Source organism: Electrona antarctica, assembly GCF_951216825.1.
Source record: "Electrona antarctica genome assembly, chromosome: 15".
In the NCBI taxonomy this organism is placed as follows: domain Eukaryota; kingdom Metazoa; phylum Chordata; class Actinopteri; order Myctophiformes; family Myctophidae; genus Electrona; species Electrona antarctica.
Window position 1 is genome coordinate 994,696 of NC_136796.1, and position 25,098 is coordinate 1,019,793.

Sequence of the window (25,098 nt, forward strand, 5' to 3'; positions counted from 1 at the left end):
ACTACACGCGCGCACGCGCTGCAACACAAAACAGCTGCATAAAACGCGTGTCACTGTGGACTTCTGTATCTGTGGACTTCTGTATCGCAACGCGGGGCAACGCAACTCTGGGATGAGCGGGCCGAAGGCCCGCGAAATTCTAGTGTTATACAAGCTACTTAGAAATTGTAAATATATGAAGCATAAAAGCATTATAGGTAGACAAACAGTTTGTTATATGACCTCATTATCTCATAGATAACATAAAATGGAAACCCACATACATAGGCCTACATATAATTATCAACCAATTAATTAATTAATTAATTGATTGATTGACATTTTTATTTCACAGTATGCAGACTGAGAACATTTCAAACGAAAGCACAACTCAATACAAAAGCTGTTAAATGTGAGTGAACTTTAACTAAATACATGAATAACAATGTATTCATGTTCTTTCAGATTGAATGCTCATCTTGTGAATTATGGTTTCACTGGGTGTGTGTAGGCAACTCCCAGCCTGCACATAAACCAGTGCATCTCCCTCGATCCACTCTCCACTGTTCTAGTTGGCCAGCCATCATTTGTATTTGATTTATTTATTTGTTTCAAAAACACTGCTCACTCCTCATGCATTGAAGTATGAGCTCAGTTCGGGGCTCTCCCCAGGTTGGCAGAGGGTAGCACCCAGGATTACATTTTAAGAAATTGGCACTGGGTGTAAAATAGAAAAAAGAAAAGGATGACCTGTCTTGATGACCTGTCTTGGTGACCATGGATACTTCTGCAAAGGTTACAATTAGATGGAACGCTATTTAGATACTATAGATTATTTGCTATCCTGGTTTACTGAGGCAACATTTGTTGTTGTTAAAGCTGCTAAATGCCTAAATCATTTAGTTCAACCCTACCCAAATCTATTATGGTGCCTTTATACACTGCCAACCAATGTCACATGCTCCATCAACATGGCTGTCCATGCTGATGGAGATAAAGGTAAGGTTACAAACCGATACAGAGGAGCAGACTGCAATGTATGACTGCGACCACTGTGACGACACTGTCCTTTAGTGTCCTGAGGTGGTCAGGAGCAATCTGACATCAGACAGTGTGTGCCCTTTTGTGGTCATTTTTGTTACACACTGTAGAACAGTGGGTAAGGCAAGAATGTTACTCTTGTGTATGTATGGGATGTGGCAAATAAAATAACTTCAATCATGTGTTAGGCTGAATTACTGCCTCTTGATGGTCTTTGTGTGTTGTCTGAGGTCATGTTATAAACAAACTGTCTAACCCATAATGATTCATATGTTTACAATTTCTAAGTAGCCTGTATAACATAATGACTATAAGGTGAATTTAGGTGATGATGGTGAGAGATGCTTTTAGAAACAACTCGGTAATAAACAGCTATGTTGTAAACCAGTGTGGTGACTGAGGTCTCAACTTAACCTAGGTTTGGTGCGTTGATGGCTGGTTCTATACTCCATGATGTGATTACGGTTACTAAACATTGTGAATAGAATGGTACATTGGACGGTCAGGGTCACCAGAGATTTCGACCCAGGTCAACTCGCCCAACCGCAAATTCGAGTCCGTTCGACCCGTTTTTACCGGGTCGAATTATCTTTACTTTACTTTACTTTATTTGTTTATTTAGACAGGACAGAGCATATTAATGAACGTCACATGAACGTAAATACACCGGGATTAGCAAAGATGCTAATTTTCATCCGACTTACATCCATCAGTGTTTGAGGTGATCAAAAGGAAATAGGCAGAAGCTAAAAGCTTATGATAGCCTATCCTCCTTAAACATGATTAAGGACACGGTCATATGCTGTGTACATATTCACCTTGTAAACAAAATGTAAGTAAGATGAAATATGCAATATAAATGAAATCCCAATTATAATATTTGCATCTCATATATGATGCCTAATTCTCCATATTCAAGATTTAAGATGGGGAACATATACAGTTGGAGGGGGGTACAGCATTGTGTAAACAGAGCTATGTTACATTGTGTCGTTCTATATGGGAGAATAAAATGAGTGCAAGAATAATTGTCAGACAACACAGAGCTGCTGCTAATGTGTAGACTGAACGTCACTTTATGACTGAATGACAAAATAATCATTTCCATAACACATACAAATAATATAGTGTATTCAAATCACAGCATACAATCAATAAAGGCATTACCATTATAGCTATAACTTTTCTTATATATCATACTTTTATACTTCATGTGATTATTCACAAAACCCCACTAGCAAAAAACGTCATACTCTGCTATGGGGATGAGGATGGTGGCTGCTAGCCTTAGGAATGTGATCGTTGATGGCCTGTGTCTCTGTGTCTCTGTGGGTGGCTCCCTTTAGCCTCCATTAGCCTCCATTAGCTTTGTAATTGTTTGGTAAATAAAAACACCAACACAATAATTGTTTGGTAAATCAATGTACATATTATTATTATTATGTCTCTGTCTCTCTCTCTCTCTCTATGTCTCTCTCTGTCTCTCTCTCTCGCGGTCCGGGTCGAAAAGTCAGGTCCAAGCGGGTCGAGAGCGGGTCGAATGGTCCGGGTCGAATCGTCCTGGGTCGAAATCTCTGGTGACCCATTGGACTATGCTCCAGACTGGTGAACTTATGCTGAGAACAGGACAAGTTCGAATCCCGTCAGAAACATTTATTTATTCCTTCATTCATCAATGCGTTTATTTTCACGCACTACATGCTGGGCTACATGGTTAATGTACGTGACATACTCATACTCCAATGGCGAATAGAATATAATTCATAAAAGCTAATGTATTATTTGAGGAAGAGTCAGACAACCCCTTCTTCCCGTGACTGTCAACAACAACAACAAAACCTGGCTAAGGTCCACACAACGCCTGCCCGACGCTTAAGACAAGAATCACATCGGTAGGCTATGTGTTTGGAATTGTGATTAACATAAAGGGAAGAGACAGGCATTGACGCGGACTGCTACGCATTATTTCGCTGTGAACAACATCTGCCGTTGTGGGTCCGTCTCTACGGCGACGGTTGACGCGGTCTGGAGTTGACATGGTCTGAAGACAAAATGTAACACCGGGCCGGTTCCGGCGTGCCGCCCCGCGTCCGAAACGGTTGAGAAATGACAGAGTTACCGTGTGCCGGTCCCTCTACTGTACCCTCTACTGTACTGTACTGTACTGTACTTGCACACCCGAAATCATCATATATACAGTTAATATGTGTGTGTGTGTGTGTGAAATGAAATCTATATTTACCCAGGGTATCTGGGCTAAGCTCAAGAACTTGTTTCCAGCCAGGCCCTGCTCATAGAACACATTTCATCGTAGTGGTTCAATGCCTTGTTCAAGGGCACTTCAGCGGTGGTAATGTTAACGTGTCGGACGGCTGATTCGAACTAGGAACCTTCCGGTATCAAGACCGCGCCGCTATCCGTTCGGCCACCACTGCCACAGTGTGTGTGTGTGTGTGTGTGTGTGTGTGTGTGTGTGTGTGTGTGTGTGTGTGTGTGTGTGTGTGTGTGTGTGTGTGTGTGTGTGTGTGTGTGTGTGTGTGTGTGTGTGTGTGTGTGTGTGTGTGTGTGTGTGTGTGTGTGTGTGTGTGTGTGTGTGTGTGTGTGTGTGTGTGTGTGTGGTTGCGCACAGACAACCATGGCGTTTTCGTGCTCATACCCAACCAGGTTGCGCCACTGGGGGGGGCGGGGCGCGGGGGCACCCCCAGGCTACAAATGTTTAACAGAAGTTCAAGCAGACAACTTGATCGAACTTAGGCAATGTAGGCCTATGTAGCCTAGCTGTTTCCACGAGGTGCTTTGTACTCGATTCATTAAAAGAAAAAGTTTGCTCGCTGCTAAAATTATGATGCCAATTCCAGTTCCCTAACCTAACAGACACCTACCAACAATTCAAGTGAAGTGACAACAACATTCCTGCCTGCAGGCTCCCAAAGCAAAAAAATATTAAAATGAACCTGTTGACCAAAGTGCTGCAGCACAGAACATGCACAAAAAAGACAAAACAAGGGCTATGCAATAGAATATAGCAATTCACCGTTGTTGCACAATACAACACTTATTTATGTAATTGTTTATTTGAGCGGAGAAATAAAGGCGAGCACGATGGAGGCACTATAAAAGGTGCAGGGTTTTTTTCTTCCCGAAATAACGGCGGACAATTGCAAAAAAATAAAATAAAAAAGGCATCACTCCTCATAGGCTACTGCAATTAATACGCTCCTTTACTCCAGACGGCATTTGCATGCAGGGAGAACAACACACAGTAGTAGCCCTGCATACAATTACTCCACATGCATGGTGGCCAACATTTCCATCATGGATGTTATTTGAAAAACGGCATGTGTGTGTCTGCACTCTGCAGGACTGCAGCCTGCAGTCGCTTGTGTTCTTTCTGCTCACCTCGCATTGGATGAAATCGACCAGAGCCTCCATTGTTGTTGCTCGCCGTGTTTGCTTGTTGTTGTTGTTTACAATGTAAAATGTAAATATTAAAGATCCAACCCGTAGCTTATTGTTTATCTCACTTTAAAACACAATGAACCCGAGCCTCCATTCTGGTGTTGCCAGATTGTGAGAGACTGTCGAGAAACAAGCAACCAGGTCTATGAAAACAAGACCAAAAGAAGCGAAGCGATTGATTGATTGATTGAAGTATACTAACAGTTTGCAGAAATACAGTACATTTCAAGCACAACTCAATGCAAAAACTGTTAACTGTGGGCGACACCGTTTAAATTATTGTCCATTTGCAGACTGCGGCCAAGCCGGCCATGTTTCCATCAGAGTTTGGAAGCACTCGTTTTAAGTAAAGCAATGTCCTGCTGCCTCTTGCATTAGGTGCTAATTCAAAACAGGTGGTACACAGAACAGTTGAGTGATTTCTAACAAGCACTTCCAAACTCCAGCACTTAGAAAAAGAATCACCTGCAAGGACACAAAGTAGCTCATAACATGTATACAGTGGATTTTTATGAAACAAACACTATGAGGATAGAAAGATAATTCAAGCTTTTCGTACAGCTGTAATATTGGTGAGTTTGTCGTTGTTTTAAGACAATCAGATTTTCTGTTAAGGGATTCACATTTTGAAATTTTGGAGAAAAAAAGTGGAATATTCTTTAAACATTTTTAACAACACAAATCTTGTATGCCTGTATGGGGGTTTGTGGCATAACATGTTTTCACTTTTCAGACGGGGGTCCGCAGACAAATATATATAATAATTCATTTTGGGGTCCTTGACTTGAAAATTTAACCCTAGTTTAAACAACATTAGGTACAAAATATATATACAAAACAAGCCCAAACTGGCTTATAATTAGCAGACATGGCAACCCTGCATTCCTCCTTCTTCTTCATATGCCTTTCGGCAAATTGCTGCCTCCCACCGGCCGGGAGCAGGCCTATACCTCATTTGTGGTTCTTGAGGGGGTTCCAGGTGGTCCCCAGCTAAATGATGGAGAAAGGAAATGGACCCTCATAGATCTTTAACTCTTGAGAGCGTAAAATGTACCCGTATAGTACGCTCTCAAGAGTTAAATTATTGTTAAACATCTGCATTTACAAGAAGTCTAGACAATTAGGCCTAGAGAATGTATTATTATTTGCATCAACGTTTGCCTGTCATCTCTCCTAATGGTACCACATCAATACAGCATGGTCATGGATGGTATTGTGGAAAATATCTTATCCAACGACAAGATATCCTGGGTGACCAGGGTGAGGGTCTGAGAAGCTAAATGTCATAAAAATGGTGGTCCGTGGCTCAAATGCCGAATAAGTAATGGACCTTTATTTTACAATCTTTTTTCAGTGGGAGACTCTTGAGTGTAATATTGCTTAATTGTGACTGTCACTGCTGCATATTCATCCTCTTTATTCTGCATACTGTACGTGCACGCACACACGTACGCACGCACGCACACACACGCATTTTGTTTCAAAATATAGGCACCAGAAATATATTATATATGGGAAGAAAGTAGGCTATAGGCCTATATATGTTTTCATCAGTGGCGTGCACAGACATTTAGAGGGGCAGGTGCTCAAGTTAAAAAAGGGCACCTTGTGCAGCGCGTGGAACCGGCCGGTTGCCTTAATCCATTTTGGGCGGGAACCCCTTTTGGTGTTAGCATTATGTTATGCTTTAGCTATTGAAAAATAGCAGATCTACAAGCTCATAGCGCGCCACCGAGTGGCGCGCTATGAGCTTGTAGGTCTGCTATTTTCGAAAAACAAAAAAGAAAAAAAAATTCTCCCTTTTTTTTCAAAAGGGCACATTGCCAAAAGGGCAGGGGGTGCTCTAGCACCCCCTAGTGTCTATCTGTGCACGCCACTGGTTTTCATTATAACAGTCAGGTTTAGCCTACCTGTAGAACTTCAAGTGCATGTGTGAATTCTGTGAAATAGGCCTATAGGCTACTATAGCCTATACAGTATACACCCTATACGGTATATACATATACAGTATTACACACATAAAGACTCCCAGGAAAGTGTTCTAAATATTCTGAACGTCATTAACATGTATTTTTGCCAAAAGGGTGAAGTGTCCCTTTAACCAAGCATTTCGTTTAGAATATTAACGCTTCTAAAGAAAGAGTAGATGTGACAGCGCAACGGAAGATTATGCCTCCCGTTTTTTTTGGCACTATAGCGCCTTTATTTTGAAAACTTCCGAAGGGGCACGATTTCCACGGTGGCACAGTCGGTAGTGCTGTCGCCTCACAGCTAGAAGGTCCTGGGTTCGATTCCCGCTGGGGATGCTGTGGGCGTTGGGTTTGCTGTTGTTGGGTTTATAGCAGACTGTGGTGAAAAGTCACAAATCAGATCCGAACATCGCGCCTCCCAAGTGGAGAGCCAACATCTTAACCACTAAGCCAAAGGGATTTCCGTTATTATGGGGAGATATGACTTTTAGGCCATCATTGTGAGCCACTCTAAATGGTAAATGGTGCATTTATATAGCGTGTAAATGGTGTAAATAGATGCGTGTAAATACATGCGTGTAAATGGTGCATCTATGTAAAGCGCCTTTATCCAAGGTTTTGTGCATTACATTCACCCATTCACACACACATTCATACACCGATGGCGGCGGAAACCATGCAAGGCACCAAACCAGTAGCCTGGCTAATAAGCCAGACCGAATCAGCCGTTGGCAAAAAAAAATTATTACGGTCTGGAGAGGCTCAATTGTACGCCCATTTCCTACACCAGAGAACTGGTGTGGCCAATCGGGACACGGTATGCAATATGGGTGGGCTTTGGTACATTGACGTTCAATGCTTGAGACCTTTGACTGACAGTAGCTCTAACCAATTGCGTCAAAGATAAAATGTTTGAACCCGCCCCCCGGGAAACAAGATCCATACACAGCATCTCCAGACTAAAATACCACACGACAGTGTGATTTGAGTCTGGCTTATTAGCCAGGCTACCAAACCAGCACATCAGGAGCAATTAGGGGTTCAGAGTCTTGCTCAAGGACACTTCGACACTAACTCTGGGGGAGTCCGGGTTCGAACTGGCAACCTTGCGGTTACCATCCAGCCACTCTACCCCCATTCATTTGATTAGTAGATCCCCCCCCCCCCCCCCCTAAGTGCTAAATGCCAAGCGGGGAGGCATTAGGTGCCATATTTAGTCTTTGGCATGACCTGGCCGGGGATCGAACCCCTACCTCCCAGTTTCAGGGTGGACACTCCACATCACAACCCCAAGTCTGGTCTGATATTACTGATAATTCTGTGTTTAACAAGGCCTAAGAGCCTATAAAACCCTGCTGTTCACAATACAAGCCTATTTTAAAATATCTTTCTGGCTGCTTTGGGGTTGCTTTGGGGTACAGATATGTCCCCAGTGTAGACACTGGGGACATATCTGCACTTTTTTGGTGCAGAAAGTTTATTGAAGAATTGTCTTTTGCAGTCAAAGTAAATAGCTTGATGGTTGATACTGTAGTAAGATGCTTATTGCTATTTATACCTCTAATAAGGACTTATATTAAAGGCTTCTGATACACAATATAATATAATATTGGCATTTCATGACTTTTGCAGTAAAACAAAAAATTATGACTATCCATTTCATGAAGAGGAAGATTTTTCATGTGTGATGAGTCAATTCATGGCTTGCAGTAGAAGTAAAACTTGGGACAATCCATTTCATGAAGTTGACATCCTAAAGATATGAAAAAACTATGTCCTATTTTGTTCTACCCCTGATAAAGGGTAGGACAAGTGAATATTGCTCAGAAAAGTAAACTTTTTGCTATTTCCACCTACTTAAGGCTTTATATTTACCTGCCATAGTGTCAACCCCCTTACCCCTGTGTTGGATCAGTGGTTAGACTGGCATATTCACCGATACCCGATATGACAAATAAGGGCCGATACAGCATCGGGACATCTCTAATGCTAAACTAAACAAATAATGCAGCTTTCAAATAACATCCACGAAAATATATAACGTGACGTTGGAATTCATGACATGTAAAAAGATAACACATGTATGTACAGTATGACATTTGAAGAATTAATTCCCCAGAAGACATTTTTTTCTTTCATGTATAGGCCTAGTTCACAACACCTTTTACAATGGTGTAAAGTAAATAAGTACATATTTGACTTCTTTTAACAAATAGCCATCCAGGCCAAAGACGTTTTTAACGTTGGGATTTTTCTTTTTTCTCTTTCTAAAAAAAATAGAACAAATCTATGTTAGCCTGTGCTGAACTATTGCTACTGCCATTTAGCTACGTATTAGTTAAAGGAGCATTCAGTGATTTGTGTGATTTGGAACCCCCCCACATTTTAGGCCACACCCCATCCGCTCGCTCACGCACACGCGCACACGCGCACACACACACACACACACACACACACACACACACACACACACACACACACACACACACACACACACACACACACACACACACACACACGGCACAGCAGTATAGTATTGTACAGTACAGCACAGTATGGCACAGTACAGTACAGTACAGTACAGTACAGTACAGTACAGTACAGTACAGTACAGTACAGTCTGCAACAGTACAGTACAGTCTGCTACAGTACATTACGGTACAGTACAGCACAGCACAGCACAGCACAGTACAGTACAGTACAGTACAGTACAGTAGTCTGATACAGTACATTACAGTACAGCACAGTCTGCTACAGTATGGTACAGTACAGCACAGCACAGCACAGCACAGCACAGTACAGTACAGTACAGTACGGTACAGTACGGCACAGCACAGTACAGTACAGTACAGTACAGTACAGTACAGTACAGTACAGTACAGTACAGTCTGCTACAGTACAGTAAAGTCCATTCCAGTCAAGTCTGCTACAGTACAGTACAGTACAGTACAGTACAGTACAGTACAGTACAGTACAGTACAGTACAGTACAGTACAGTACAGTCTGCTACAGTACAGTAAAGTCCAGTCCAGTCAAGTCTGCTACAGTACAGTACAGTAAAGTCTGCTACAGTACAGTAAAGTCCAGTCCAGTCAAGTCTGCTACAGTACAGTACAGTAAAGTCCAGTCCAGTCAAGTAACAATACAGTACAGTATGTAACAATACAGTACAGTACAGTATGTAACAATAGAGTACAGTATGGAACAATACAGTACGGTACGGTACAGTATGGTACAGAACACTGGCCACCTGGATGGCGTGGCTCGGCGCTAGAGTGAGACCGGCCGAAGGCCGGTCTCACTCTAGTCTCCATAATAATTTCGAGTTGTAGTCTTGTTAGGTTGTGTTTACATGTGCGCTGTGGCTGCAGCTTCAATACATCATCAGTATCGCCTCGATCCCGCCTCTACCGGCCACTGATTGGTTTGAAATCCACTGGTTCGGGGTACATCGTCTCTGCCCGAGTTCCATGAGTTGTTTTCATTGATTAATTTGCCGTTTTTAATACGTTTTAAGACTTACATGGTTTCCACCGCAGAATGGGATAGGTGACGCGTTCGGATGATGTCACCGGAAAAAGATCAGTCGAACTGGCTTGCTAAAGATTCTGGGAAATTGAGGCTCAATGCATTCTTATTGCAATGGCGGCGCAATACGGGAGCGTTCCTCTTTCGATCTTTGTTGTTGATCGGCAATTTGGATTATTTTTCAACACAACAAATGATCACACCATTTTAAGGCTTTTCATTTACTTTTACTCAAGTACATTTTGAATTACGTACTTTCACTTGTAACAAAGTATTCCTACATTGCAGTATTGATACTTTTACTTAAGTAAAACAATTGAGTACTTTTTCCCACCACTGACCATTTTATTCAGCATCAGCGTAGTTTTTCCTTGAGTGATACAGCGTGAAACACCTCCCCGTGTGTAAGGGGACACAACAGGTTTTGCATATGTACCTCGTCTCGCCTCGCTTGGACTTCCTGGCACAAACTCTGCACCGCTTACATGGATTCTGCTTTTTGGGGGTGGGTGGGATCAAAACGAGTTCGTGGGCTTTAAAGTTACCATCCAGCCTGCACTGAGGGTCTGCGCGTGGTGGCCTGGGTTTGGGTGCAGGTGGAAGGTCATATAGCGGGCCCGACAGGCCCGCCCATTGATGTATGACACTTAGTAGGAATGGGAGTTGGCATTTAATCTTGCCCTGTGGGTTTTTAGCTTTGTAAAGGATAAAAGCATTGTACAAACAGATTTCAAACATGTAGGCTACAAATTTCCTTGACCACTTGGAATTCTTCCTGACAAACGGGTAGTACACAATGTTTTGGTCCATTCTATCGACTCCATTCATTGACTTGTTGTATTCTACAACGCAAACAGGCTTCTGTTTTGGCACTTTTTCCAGCTGGCCTCTCTGCCATACCAGAACTTCTTGCATCTCGTCCTGGTGGAACGTTGAAACCATTTTCACTATGCCATGGTCCCGCCAGGCCAAGACCATCACCCTGTCATTGTGACGCATGATTGTTTGCCCATCTTTCAGGTCAGATTTTTTAACTTGTTTAAGGGCTCCTGGTTCACCTCGATTACTTCTTAGAGTACCACAGACATGGGTTTTCAGATCAAGTAGATTTGTACACAGTGCTACAGAATTGTAAAAGTTATCCATGAACAATCTATATCCATAACCTACTAGGCGATCAAGAAGGAAGAGAATTGTTTCACCCAGGGGAGTAGCATCTCCACAGTAGGGCTTCATGTTGAAACAATACCCTGTCTCAGAATCACACAATATATAGGATTTTATGCCAAATCTGATAGGTTTTTGGGGATTGTACACTCTGAAACTTAGACGCCCACGCCACAGAAGCGTACCTTCATCAATGCAAATGTTAGTGTTTGGTTGAAACATTTCACGGAATCTGCAGAGTAAGTAATCTAAAACCGGGCGGATCTTGTACAGCCTGTCAGTACCATTGTCTAATGTGAAATCACTGAACTGGAGAAATCTCCATATAAGTTCAAACCTGTTGCGAGTCATGGTCCTGTTGAAGTAGGGGCTAGCTAATGATTCATCTTTAGACCAGTACATAGACATCGTAGGCTTATGAATGATACCAGTAAGAAAAAGGAGCCCTAGGAAGTGTTTTAGTTCATGAACCGTGACAGGTTTCCATTGGTGACATGTGGAATATGGTGCTCTGCCGAATGTTACCGTTTTAGTGAACCTCTTTGCATAGTTGTTAGTCTGATCAACTATGTACTGGAGCAGCTCATCGGTCAGGAATAGCTCAAGAAAATCAACTGGTGCGTCTGAATCAAGAGCAGCAGCATCGTTGATAAGTCCAGGCTTTGCAGTGAAAGGAATGTCCTCTGGCTGCCAGTTGGTTTTAGACCACTCAGGATCTGCAGCTGGACGACTTCCGCCTGGCTCGTCACCACACTCGCGCTCTGCAGCTGTGCTATGTTCACCTACATCAACGTTGTCTGCTTCGCATTGTTGCTCTGTTGGACCTAAAAATTATAGAAATACATTATTACCATAAAATATATTTTTTTGTGTGGGGTTTTAGCTTTGTAAATGATACAAGCATTGAACAGATCTCCAACAGATATACGTAGGATACAACTGCATTTGTCCACTTGTTTGACAAGCGGATAGCACACCTGTTTTGGTCCACTACATATTCTCCATTCATTGTGTTCTTACCTGCATTTTCACTGCCAACAGATGGTAATCTAGATGTTGGCCGTGGCTCCTCTGTGTCTGTGTCTGAAATCGCAGAAATGTTAAGGTAGTTTTGGTAAATATGATGTACACGAAATCAAATCAATTCACAATTGAGACATTTAGCAGAAGCTCTTATCCAGAGTGACTTACAATGACCACACATCACATGCAGAGATACATAGTTACATAGTACCGATGCATCTACTGTCATAGGCAACATCGTCATCAATTATATCACATGCATAAATAGATACATATCTCGGTCTGTCTGTGTGTAATCCACACAACTCGAGAACCGTTCGCCACAGCAAATTCAAATTCGACACACTCGTTCCACACCACCACCGGGAGTGCAGTGCCAGGTGTCGAGTCGGTCAGACCCACGGTTGTCCAGAACGGCCCCAAAAAGGCCTCTGCCCGGATAGTTCCCGTTGGGCACTGGCCTACAGCGCCCAATGTTCCCGTTGGGAACCGCTGTAGAGACTCCAACGCATAATATCTGGGTGGACAACGAACAAATGGACAACAAATGGACGAAGCAACAAATGTACGACAAATACACGCCTATGGCCCTGGTCCATTTGGTTTCATGTTTCGCTCTCAAGGGTTAACACATTCAGACCGTACGACGTGTGAAACCACCATAACTAAACCGACTGATCCAGTGGACGTGTACACACGTCTCCTTCTGCACCATACTCCTTGCTGTTCGCACATGCGCGCTGCCGTTCACTTCCTTGTTTAGCTCGTCTCTCCTAATCTAGGGAGCTCTCAGTGGTTTTGACCAGATGGCTATACGTCGGTCTTCATTTCTGACTTCAACATCCCTCTCGTTTAAAATATGAACGCTTCTAGAGAGATGTGATAGTAATCATAGTGAGGTAAGCAAGCAACATTATTTCTCCCGGTTTTTGTACGGAACGGGGGGGGGGGGGGGGGGGGGCTTTCAGACTAAAAGCTGCCATATCTGCCCGTCACCTTGAGCTCCTATTTTGAAAAAATCCTGGTGCTGATTAAGTATTGTCAAACATCTGCATTACTTAATTTACACAATCAGAGAATGTAGAATAATTGTTATGTTGATCAACGTTTGCCAAAAGCATGGAATTGTAGACAACATTTTATCCAACGACAGAAAAATATTCTTTAGTTTTGGGCTCTGAGAGGCTAAATGTCCGTGGCTCAAATGCCGAATAATATAAATACAGTAATTGGCCTTGATATGAAAATGGTTGAAAACCACTGCACTATAGCATCACAGAGCAGTGGTCAAACATGTTGGTGTCAGGACCTCTATAACAGTGGTTCCCAAACTTTTTCATGTCAAGGACCCCCAAATTCACACTTATTAGCCCGCGGACCCCCAATTGAAAAGCTATGCCATGGATCCCCATAAGTTGGTGTCAAACATGTTGGTGTGTTTCAGTGAGTACTCAAATGCTTTACTTAAGTAAAAGTACCAATACTGCAATGTAGAACTACTCCGTTGGGGGGGTTTAGCTTTGTAAATGAACAAACAGATCTCCAACAGATATAGGATACAAATGTATTTGTCCACTTGTTTGACAAGCGGGTAGTACACCCGTTTTGGTCCACTTTCAATTCCATTCATTGACTTGTTTTGTTCTTACCTGTATTTTCACTGCCAACAGATGGTAATCTAGACGTTGGCCGTGGCGCCTCTGTGTCCGAGTCTGAAATCACAGAAAGGTTATGGTAGTTTTGGTAAATATGATGTACACGAAATCAAATCAATTCACAATTGAGACATTTAGCTCTTATCCTAAGAGTTACTTACGATGAGCACACATGTCATCACATGCAGAGATACATAGTTACATAGTACCGATGCATCTACTGTTAAACAACATCTATAAATGCACCAAGTGTCTGTCTGTCTGTCTGTCTGTCTGTCTGTCTGTCTGTCTGTCTGTCTGTGTGTAATCCACATAACTCGAGAACCGTTCGCCCCAACGACTTCACATTCCACACACATTCCACACCACCATGGGGAGTGCAGTGCCAGGTGTCGAGTCGGTTGGACCCACGGTTGTCCAGAACCGCCCTAAAAAGGCCTCTGCACGGGGCGGGCTCTGGACAGGGCCCCTGCCCAGGGTTGCCCAGGCCTGACAAAGAACTCCATTTATACACAGAATATCTGGGTGGGGGATTGTAACGGACCCGCAGTCTACCTTTTATTGTGATGTTCAGGAAGTGTTGACATGCTGGCCCTTTAATTTGACCCGGGGCCAGCTAAGGTAGAGCTTGTATATGCTCATATGTTGGATGTGTTTATAGATTGTCTGATTCATGAGGAATATTATGTTTTTCTTTATTTTAGTTCTACGTTGATTCATTAATAAAGCAACTTAGTTAAAATCATCAGTCAGTCTTCAACCTTATTGGCCAGCTGGGTCCGCTACAGGCATGCATTTCCAACTTGCATCGTTCCAAGTAGGCCAGTGCCCAACGGGAACCGCTGTAGAGGCTCCAGCACATAATATCTGGGTGAGGCATGCATTTCCAACTTGCATCGTTCCAAGAAGGCCAGTGCCCAACGGCACCGCTGTAGAGGCCCCACGGGCACCGCTCTAGTACAGTATAAATACCGGTACCTTAATTTAATTTCATCTCAAACATGATCAAAATGTAGGTCTTCTCACCACTGGCATCAGAAGAACATCTGCTCATTGGACGCGACTCCCTCATCGGTGTCCGTTCTTCCACGTCTGTGTCGGAGGAATCCGAAAGAGTGCGTTCACCCCTTCCCATGGCTTGACCACATGAAATGAGCGCACACACACACACACACACACACACACACACACACACACACACACACACACACACACACACACACACACACACACACACACACACACACACACACACACACACACACACACACACACACAGAGAGATTTAAAAAAATCATAATTCATAACTGTTTGCATAGCTGTTTTGCAGTAATGAAGCGGCGTTGTCACAAAATCCCACAGTTTGCATCGGCACACTGTTTGGTAACCGCTGGGCTAGAATAATACATACACTGAGTGTAATAATACATCAAATACAGAGATACCGTACATAGTTACCATGCATCTACTGTCATAAATACATTAGGCTACATCACGAATACAATACGTAAAAAAATACATTCATCTCATCACGCCATTCATGACGTCATCATTTTTATAATTAATAATAAATTATTATTATTATTTTACTTTTTTATTTTTATCGGACTTCAAAGCATGAACAGCATACAGCACAGCCAAGTAAAAAATGTTTTTTAGGCCCCTGGAAGCTCGAGGCCTGTTTCAATTTAATCGATTGAAACATATATATAAGGCAGCCACTGCTACTTACTAGCGGTATCTAGGAATGGAGTACATCTGCTCGGTGCCCTCGGCGCCCTCATCGGTTTCCATTCTTCATCCGACTCAGCCTCTGTGTCGTAGTGTAATCTGAAGGCGTCCGATGCTGCGTGACTGCTTTCGGCGGTTAGACGACACGAGACGTCAGACTTGCTATGCAGGTTTGAGAAAACGAGCGCGCACCGTTGAGGTTGACCCGAAGAAGGAGGGCGGCTTCTATGATCCCGCGCATCCTGCCCTTGCTCGTCACTGTCCCGCTGCTGCTGTCTGCGAGGTTCCTGTGGTTGCCTGCGTTGGTTGTCAACGCGCCTGTCTTGTGGTTCTTCTTTGAAGTCACGCTGACCCGGAACAGGCGTCCGTTGGCCTTGATGAGGACCTTCGGTGAGGTTTCTGTCACGCTGGCCTGGTGCAGGCGTCCGTTGGCCTTGATGAGGACCTTCGGTGAGGTTTCTGTCACGCTGGCCTGGTGCAGGCGTCCGTTGGCCTTGATGAGGACCTTCGGTGAGGTTTCTGTCACGCTGGCCTGGTGCAGGCGTCCGTTGGCCTTGATGAGGACCTTCGGTGAGGTTTCTGTCACGCTGGCCTGGTGCAGGCGTCCGTTGGCCTTGATGAGGACCTTCGGTGAGGTTTCTGTCATGCTGGCCTGGTGCAGGCGTCCGTTGGCCTTGATGAGGACCTTCGGTGAGGTTTCTGTCACGCTGGCCTGGTGCAGGCGTCCGTTGGCCTTGATGAGGACCTTCGGTGAGGTTTCTGTCACGCTGGCATGGAGGAGTTGCTCGTTGATCGTTGCTCATACAGGGGAGATCAGTCGACATGCCTGCACGGCATGGGCTCTGAGAATGGATGACGATACATGATTATTCATTAAATCCCAACCATCTCTTTTAACTCATTCATGACGGGGAAACCCTTTTGGGGTAGTTGTTGCCATGTCCAGTATATAGCAATTTCCCACCACTTCAGAAAGTACATCCCCACGTGGAGATGTTGTAATAAGTTGACCAGACAGTGGCCTTGTGGTTAGAGTGTGCGCACGATGCGGCTCACCGCTCCAAGAGATGGGTCAAATGCAGAGAACAAATACGTACAACTTTGACTTTGAACAATGTAATTTGAAAATGTATGTATACTGCTAAAGAAAGATACAGATAGATAGATAGATAGATAGATAGATAGATAGATAGATAGATAGATAGATGTTTGCACATTGTGACACTGTATTACCTATCTATTATCTGGTGTTATACACTTTCTTTTCAAAGATAGATATAAATGTACTGTGTAGCTAATATTACAGGCTATATCCCGCCCAATGTTACAGTACAATAGGCAACAACATGCACAAATGCGCTCTGTGCATTAATTACAAAATGGGGAGTGTTGCGTTATTTTCATTCCATTCCATTCATATTCTTCTCTGTTTCCCGTGCATGTTCATTGACGTGTGCAGAGTCTGCGGTGTGTGTGTGTGTGTGGCCCCTTTGCCCCCGGTTGGTTCCCAATGAGAACTGGTTCAGTTCTTTTTGGTTCTTAGTCCATGAGCCAGAGCTCTAAAATTGCAGGAACGTTAATTATGAATCGAGTGGGCAAAACCATACCTATATTAGATTGTTATCACCATGACATTTAGGGTATCATGTATTAATTTACTTGTATTGATCCTATAAACAATTTAATATAGGTCTAGTTTTTCCCACCAATTTACTGTTTTACATCACCTAATCAACATGATTTAGACGTTAATATATTAGCGCCCCTCACTTCACACGGGTGTGATTTTTTTTAAACTCAAATCTATGCTTCTGGGGGTCACTGGAACAAAATATTTTGATATGGGGCCGTCGGCCTTGCAAATACATTTCCTTTCCACGAAAAAGGTTTAAGAACCACTGATTTATATAGCAACAGAAGTTTTACATAAAACCTGTTAGAATGGGTCTCAGGTCTTAATAAGTAGCCTTGCCGAGCCATGAGGCCCATAGGGGCAGGAGCCTATCTCCTGTTTCTGTAGCGTGAGGCAGCTTGAGTACACCACCTGGACATGACGCTAGTATCTCGCAGGGACTTACCCCCAATCCAACCCTTGATGCTGAGTGTCAAGCAGGGAGGCATTGGGTCCCATTTTTAGAGTCTTTGGTATGACCCGGCCCGGGAATTGAACCCCGACCTCCCAGTCTCAGGGCGGACACTCTAACCACAAGGCCACTGATCCACTGAGCAACTCGGGTCTTAATATGTTATGGAAATGCATGCTGTACCTTCTCCATTGTCCTTTTATTGGCTTGGAATTCTTTAAGAAGGTTGCAAAGTGTGTTCTTCAGGAAGTCCGCATCGTCCACACCCTCAATATCAAAGCTAGAAATGGTTTTCTAGTAGACAGGAGAAACAAGTGAAAATATTATAAAATACTCCCGAGTTGGCATTTAATTTTAATTTAGTCATTGTTTTGTAGTCATCAGGATGATATCGTTGCATCATATTGTAGTCATTGTTTGACTCGTTCTCTCATAGCCTGTGGCTTTTATTGGGAAAAATCGGTTTGAGGGAAAGGAAGTTCCAGATTGAGGGTTCCGGCCTGATGACTACAAAACAATGACTACAACATGACGTAACGATATCATCCTGATGACTACAAAACAATGACTACAACATGACGTAACGATATCATCCTGATGACTACAAAACAATGACTACAAGTTACAACATGACGTAACGATATCATCCGCTCCCGACCCGGATCATAAACCCGAAAAGGAATGCTGCCCAGGCTACGCCCCTCTAGAGCATAAATCAGGCAGGCTGGGGCAGGCTGTGCGATAGATTCTCCCAGCGGATCCTTTGCCATAGAAAGCATAGGTGGACCCCAGGCCAGTAGATCGGCTGCATTGTAGAGCTGAAGTGGTTACTGTATGTTTTGTAATCATAATCAAAATCTACAAAGTAACTAGTAACTAAAGATTTCAAATAAATGCAGTGGAGTAAAAGTACAATATTTGCCACTGAGATGTAGTGGAGTAGTATGGAATTAAATGTACTGGAAATTGGAAATACCCAAGTAAAGTGCAAATACCTCAAAAATGTACTTAAGCACAGTAGTACATAAGTAAATGTACTTCTGCCACTGCTTACCATTAGATCAGAGAGGTTGCCAGACTCTGGAGTTCTTACCATTAGATCAGAGAGGTTGCCAGACTCTGGAGTTCTTACCAGTAGATCAGAGAGGTTGCCAGACTCTGGAGTTCTTACCATTAGATCAGAGAGGTTGCCAGACTCTGGAGTTCTTACCATTAGATCAGAGAGGTTGCCAGACTCTGGAGTTCTTACCATTAGATCAGAGAGGTTGCCAGACTCTGGAGCTTTCTCAGAGTCAGGGTTCTCTGTTGGGTGACTTTCCGTGTTGTACTGGCCCTAAAAAAAAGAACAGGATGTCATTACAGTGATATCAATTAAAGACGCCATTATACGGATTATATAAAACCCTCTTATGGCCCTTGACGCTATTGACACAATGAATACAAAAATCTCCCACTACCCTTGACGTAAATGACGTAATAGAGGTATGCGCATGCTTAATGTGAATGGCACATCGAGTGGCAAATCGAGTGGCAAAGCAACATGCAAAGTGAGTTTAACATCGTTTAACGTTGTTTAAGGGAATCAGATAGGACTTTTCTGTTTGGATGCATGGGTTGTCAAGGCTAGAAAGTAGTTTTTTGCCACTCGATAGGCATTCCTGCGTAACTTCCGGGTTTGATGATGTCACGCGCATACCCTCTATTGTTTTATTCCCTATAATCGGGGGCTTAATGTGGCATAATGTAGCAACTTTTGGCTAGTTTGGTTAACGGCCGTAATCTACCTAAAACCGGACGAAATCCTTGCGTGCACGCTCTCGCACACACGCGCGTCTTTATGTGCATAGCTGCGTAATATGCGATATTCGGGGCTTGATTAGAGCTTAATTTGACTTAGATATTAAAATAAACGATGACATCGCCAGATTCGCTCTATTCGGTCAAAATCGGCATAATGGTGAAGTTACCGCCACCATCAGGACTGAGTGTCTAATCTATAGTCTTGCCCCGTGAAAATGAGATATAGTGTGTATATCATGGATTTTTCTATTGGCAATAGAATTAAAAAATATTAAAAATGTGTTTTGAACTGATGCCTGAAGAAGGTCGCAAGAAAGACTGAAACGTTGCACGTTTGACTCTTGAAGCAGCAAGTGACAGTGTGCGGGCCCTCCCTCCTTCTCCTACACGACACGTCAGATATGATTTCTCAATTGAAAGCCGGGTTTTACGATAGACCTGTTGGGCACACCAGCTCAGTGGCCTTGTCATTAGTGTCCCCCCAGAGGCTGGAAGGTTGAGGTTTGATTGATTGATTGATTGATTGATTGATTGGAAATTTTATTCACAGATTGTAGAATGGGTACAGTTCAAACGAAAGTACAGGTCAATACAAAAACTGCTACGAGGATAAAACCAGAAAAACCAATAAGACTTGTTTCCTCATGGCTCCTGCCCTATGGGCCTCATGGCTCCTGCCCTATGGGCCTCCTACCTCCTGCCCTATGGGCCTCATGGCTCCTGCCCTATGGGCCTCATGGCTCCTGCCCTATGGGTCATGGCTCAGCAAGGCTTACTTACCGGTTCGTTCATGCACCTCTGAGGTCCATGGATGTCTTGTGTCGTTGGTCCTGGACCTGGTCCCTGGTGATCACCTGCTGGCCCCTCTTGTCTTTAAGAAAGAATAAAATAACAATAATAATAAACAGTTGACAAATGACGTACAGTATCAGATTCTGAAGATGATGAGTTTCATAAAATGATATTGTCCGAGTCGGGTGGGAACTGTTACTTTTCAGGATTCAAATTCAAAAACCTCAAAAGTAGCAGATCTACAAGCTCAAAATGTGTCGCTACGCACCACGTTTCGAGCTTGCAGATCTGCTATATTTGGTGCTTTTTTAAAGACTATTATTATCATTATTATTGGTGGTAACGGTCCATTTGCTCAGTACAATATTTCGGGGGCATATTTAGAATGTGTGCAGGGTTGAGTATGTTGAATCTAGTTTGCATTAACACGATCTCTAATGGAGGATTTAGTTGACACAATGAAATAAAATGGCGATAGTATTCAGTGTGGGGCAGACGGCCTGTCACAGCCAGATTTGAGAGACCAGTAGCTTTGTTGTTGAAAGCGGTAAAATGAGACTTTAGTGGTTGTTGATTTAGTCCGACGGAGGGACACAGTATAACTCTCTGGAGGGGGTGCTTACGCCACGGCTAAAATACTGAATCCAGACTTACATCCCCTTGGCTCTCTCTGTCTCCTCTTCAGCGGCGTCTGAAAAGCTCTTCTTCCTTCTTTTCCCTTCATTCATCTGATGATCCTCAGACGGCCATTGCAGACGACGTCCGAACGGCTCTGGGACGTCCGACGTTGCTCTGGCACTGTCGGGGAGTCTGTTGGCCATAGGGGGAGCTCTACCGCTGTAGCTAGGCTCACCTGCTGCTGCTGGCCCCTCTTTCCATCGTCCCATTTCCGTAGGCTCGGCAAGCCTCTGCCTGTTGGCCACGTCTTGGCCCCTCGGATCCTGCCTACCCGCTCCGCTAGCGTCGCCAGGTCTGCTGGGTTCCCCGTCTAGAGGCCGCCCCCGCTGTGGGTGAGCGCCAGGGTAGAGCGGTCGATAGGGATTGTCCTCGGAGTAATAAGCCCCGTCTTGACCCTCGCTTCCAGGGTAGGGTCTTTGGTGGGGCTCTGATCTGGCGTTCGAGTAGGGGTCGACGGGATACCGTCTTTGCCCGAGGTGAGTGTCGATGTCAAAGGGAACCCTTCCATGGGAGAAATCTATGGAAGAACCTCCTGGCTGGTAAGCGCGACTGTGAGGGTCACCTTCTGCGTATGTTGCCCCGTGCGGGTTGTGACCTGGATAGGCTCTTTTGCGAGACCCCGCGGCTTCGGCAGAAGGAGGAACGCGGCCGTGCTCGGCTCCTGTAAACCCCCCGAGGCGGTTTTCGCTTCCTGCCGAGGGCTTCCTGTAAAGAGGAGCCTCATTGTGGTAGGTTGGTCCGTGAGTCATCTCCTCCCTAAAATCACGCCTGGTACCACCATCGGACTCCTGGTGGAAGTTTCTTCTGGACATGTCCTCAGAGTCCATTCCATATTCCCTGTGATAATCGTCACGTCTGTGCAGATGATGCCCCTCGCCTGGATAGGCAGTAGCACCTCTCTCTGCGTCTGCCGACATGTAGCGGTCATTTGTGTGATAGGGCGGCATGTTTGGGTCAGGACGCCCTGAGTGGTGGTGGGGGTACTGCCCTGGATAATCTGTAAAGTCTTGTGACTGAGAGGACACGCCGGAATCCTGAGATGACGACACGCCGCTAGAATAATCCTGGCCTAGATTGTTCAGGGAAAAATGAAAATAGAGAATGTGTTACACATTCTCATTATGTATACCCCGAACTGCCAAATATATCATTTTAATGACAGGTGTTTTAAGCATTATGTTATGCTTTAGCTATTGAAAAATAGCAGATCTACAAGCTCTCAGCGCGGCAGTGAGTGCTACGTGAGCTACAAGCTTGTAGATTTTAGAAAAATCGTGAAAATGTGGCGGCCAAATACAGATAATTCTGGGGGTCCTTGACATGAAAAGGGTTGAGCGCCACTGACATAGAAACATAGGTTTTTCAAAAAACGACGACTACAACTGGATTTAGAAGCCTTTTTTTCGACCTCAGTCAAAAATGGGTTAACAAAGGGTCTGTTGTTTGTCTGTGATTATTTGTAAATTTGTTGAAATAAAATAAAAGTATCTGAATAACATTCCTTACCTTGAAAAACCAATTGATCCTTTAGTTTCTGCCAGGAATAAAAAGACAAAGGAGAGCATGAAAGTCAAGTCAGTCAGCAGAACTGAACAGCATTATCTGGTAATCTGTCCACATGGTCAAAATGGACAGTTTCACCACTGCTACGTCCGAGCATAGACATGGTAACGCCCCGCCTGCCTCTGATTGGCCTACCGACACTACAGAATACCGCTGGTTTTACCAGACTGTCCTCCGCCCGAGGTGGGGAATAATACAAGTACAAGAGAATGACAGCTTGGCACGCGCGACAGTAACTTTTATTTTTTGTAGAAGAGGCAAACTAATATTGTTTATGCCCTTAACTTTGATTGAATGATTGATTGATTGATTGAACACGTATTTGTATGATTTGATTTGGGTGTGTTCTAAATTAAAGTGTTAGTGTTGATTATCGTGTATTAATCTAATTATAGTAAACTAATACTATTTTACTAAAATAGATAAAGATCAAGGGAAAAGAGACCTTTTTACAGTACAATAATGTTTCAAGTGTACACTGTACACATGTAAAATAAACGGCATAAACAATATATTAGTTTGCCTCTTCTACAAAACATAAAAGTTACGTTACGTGCGTGCCAAGCTGTCATGCTCTTGTATTATATCGTACTTGTATTATTTATTTATTTCCCACCACGGAGTAACCTCTTGGCAAACTATCCAGCATCTAGCTATCCACCTCTGAGGAATGTCTGGTAGGGCCGGCAGTGTCGGTAGGCCAATCAGAGGCAGGCGGGGCGTTACCATGTCTATGCTCGGACGTAGAATAGATATACGCGTTTGGAAGCACTCACACGCGTCAGTAAAGCAACATCCTGCTGCCTCCTGCATTATGTGCAAATTCAAAACAGGTGGTTCGCAGGGCTGTTCATTTCCGGGTTATTCAGGGAGGTGGGGGCTTTTGTTGTGAGCACAGTGACCAGTCGCATTAGCTCAGACCCCTTAGCTAGCATTACAAACAGTTACATTTGTAACTGGAGCTGGATTTGAAAATCCTATATTCGGTGGGGACGGAGGCTCTCCATACTAACCCGGAGCAATGCTAAATGTTAAATTGACGGTCGCTGCTTTCATATATGGATTATACGGTTGTCTACGAACATACGCGTAGTTAGCACCTTTAGGTACGTTTCTAAACGTAGATAGCAGCGAAAAAGTTAATGGCAAGATGGTCGCGGTCTGCATATGTGACCAAATTTGACTGAGAGCCTGCCATCGTGCAAATTCCAGCTTTTCACCAAAGGAGAAAAACAAAAAAACAATTGTTTTATCCAAAATGAGTTAATAGCACAGGCAGACTCTTCACATACTAAAGCATGTCTGAAATAAGTGTCAGAGCTGAAATCGACATGTAAATATGAAATAAATGCTTAAACATGTAGCTAGGTGTAATGTTAGAGACCACAGAAGACATGTAAATATGAAATAAATGCTTAAACATGTAGCTAGGTGTAATGTTAGAGACCACAGAAGACATGTAAATATGAAATAAATGCTTAAACATGTAGCTAGGTGTAATGTTAGAGACCACAGAAGACATGTAAATATGAAATAAATGCTTAAACATGTAGCTAGGTGTAATGTTAGAGACCACAGAAGACATGTAAATATGAAATAAATGCTTAAACATGTAGCTAGGTGTAATGTTAGAGACCACAGAAGACATGTAAATATGAAATAAATGCTTAAACATGTAGCTAGGTGTAATGTTAGAGACCACAGAAGTGAACCTTTCAAGCCTGTTTTCTCAACTCGCTGTTTCTCTGCAAGACATTACTCTATAAGCCATATCTCCTAAACCGGTGGGTCAGACTGAACAACCAATATGTCAATTTGAATCTATGATTCCCTGCTTTCATATGACATGAGAAAACAAATACAACAAAAAAATACAATGGCAGTCCCGCAGTCAAATTTGACCACATATGGTAAAGTTCTACTACTACTAGCCCTCTTTTTGAGCGGCGCTAGCCCCTCCTATGCCCAGCGTTGTGTGTTTGTGTGTACCAGAGCCATAGAGTAAGACAGAGTTGCGACATTGAAGGGGCAGAAAACAGTCCGGTCACGTGGTTCATGTACTCGCACGAGCCCATAGACCCATGGATGCATTCCGTAACCTTCCGGTTGTCCCTATTCAATACAAGTCTGTGTAAAAGAGCCTGGCCCCATGAAGTGAACGGGGGTTGTCGTAACTCTGTCGTAACTCTATGGCTCTGGGTGTGTACCAAAATTTGAGATGATTTGATTTGGCTGAGCACGGAATGTGATGATGTATCATCATGATGTATGACGATTAGAGCGCCCCTCATTTCACACAAGTGTGATTTTCTTCCTGTTACATAGGAGAAGAAAAAATAGTTCCGTACCTGCAAGTGTCCAGGAGTGGTCAGGTGCATTTGGTACGATGAATAACCCCTTATGGTTTCATTGCAGACCTGGAGAGGGAAAAGATGAAAACAAAAATTCATAATCAGCATGGTTTCTCTCCACTTGTTATGCATCCCATGGCTCCATTTACACTGGCAGCCAAATCTAGCCTGAATCAGATCTGTGCCACATCCAGATTGGAATCTAATTAAGTCTAAACACAGACAGGTCACATGGAATCTGATTTGTTTCCAATGTGACTTGAGCCACATTCAGAGG

The 25,098-nt window shown here is 43.6% G+C and overlaps 1 protein-coding gene across 1 annotated transcript in view; it reads right to left on the bottom strand.

Annotated features, from left to right (window-relative positions):
- The window catches only part of LOC306938222 (uncharacterized protein), a gene marked incomplete at its 3' end in the record, with an annotated part of 62,940 nt that overhangs the window by 35,004 nt on the left and 2,838 nt on the right, over positions 1-25,098 (bottom strand). Inside the window, exons 2-7 of the mRNA XM_079522286.1 lie at positions 24,819-24,887; positions 22,414-22,441; positions 20,884-21,976; positions 20,218-20,308; positions 18,887-18,970; positions 17,821-17,931 (exon numbers count right to left, since the gene is read on the bottom strand). Coding sequence (XP_079378412.1) covers positions 17,821-17,931; positions 18,887-18,970; positions 20,218-20,308; positions 20,884-21,976; positions 22,414-22,441; positions 24,819-24,887 — 1,476 coding nt within the window. The remainder of the gene's footprint in view (positions 1-17,820; positions 17,932-18,886; positions 18,971-20,217; positions 20,309-20,883; positions 21,977-22,413; positions 22,442-24,818; positions 24,888-25,098) is intronic.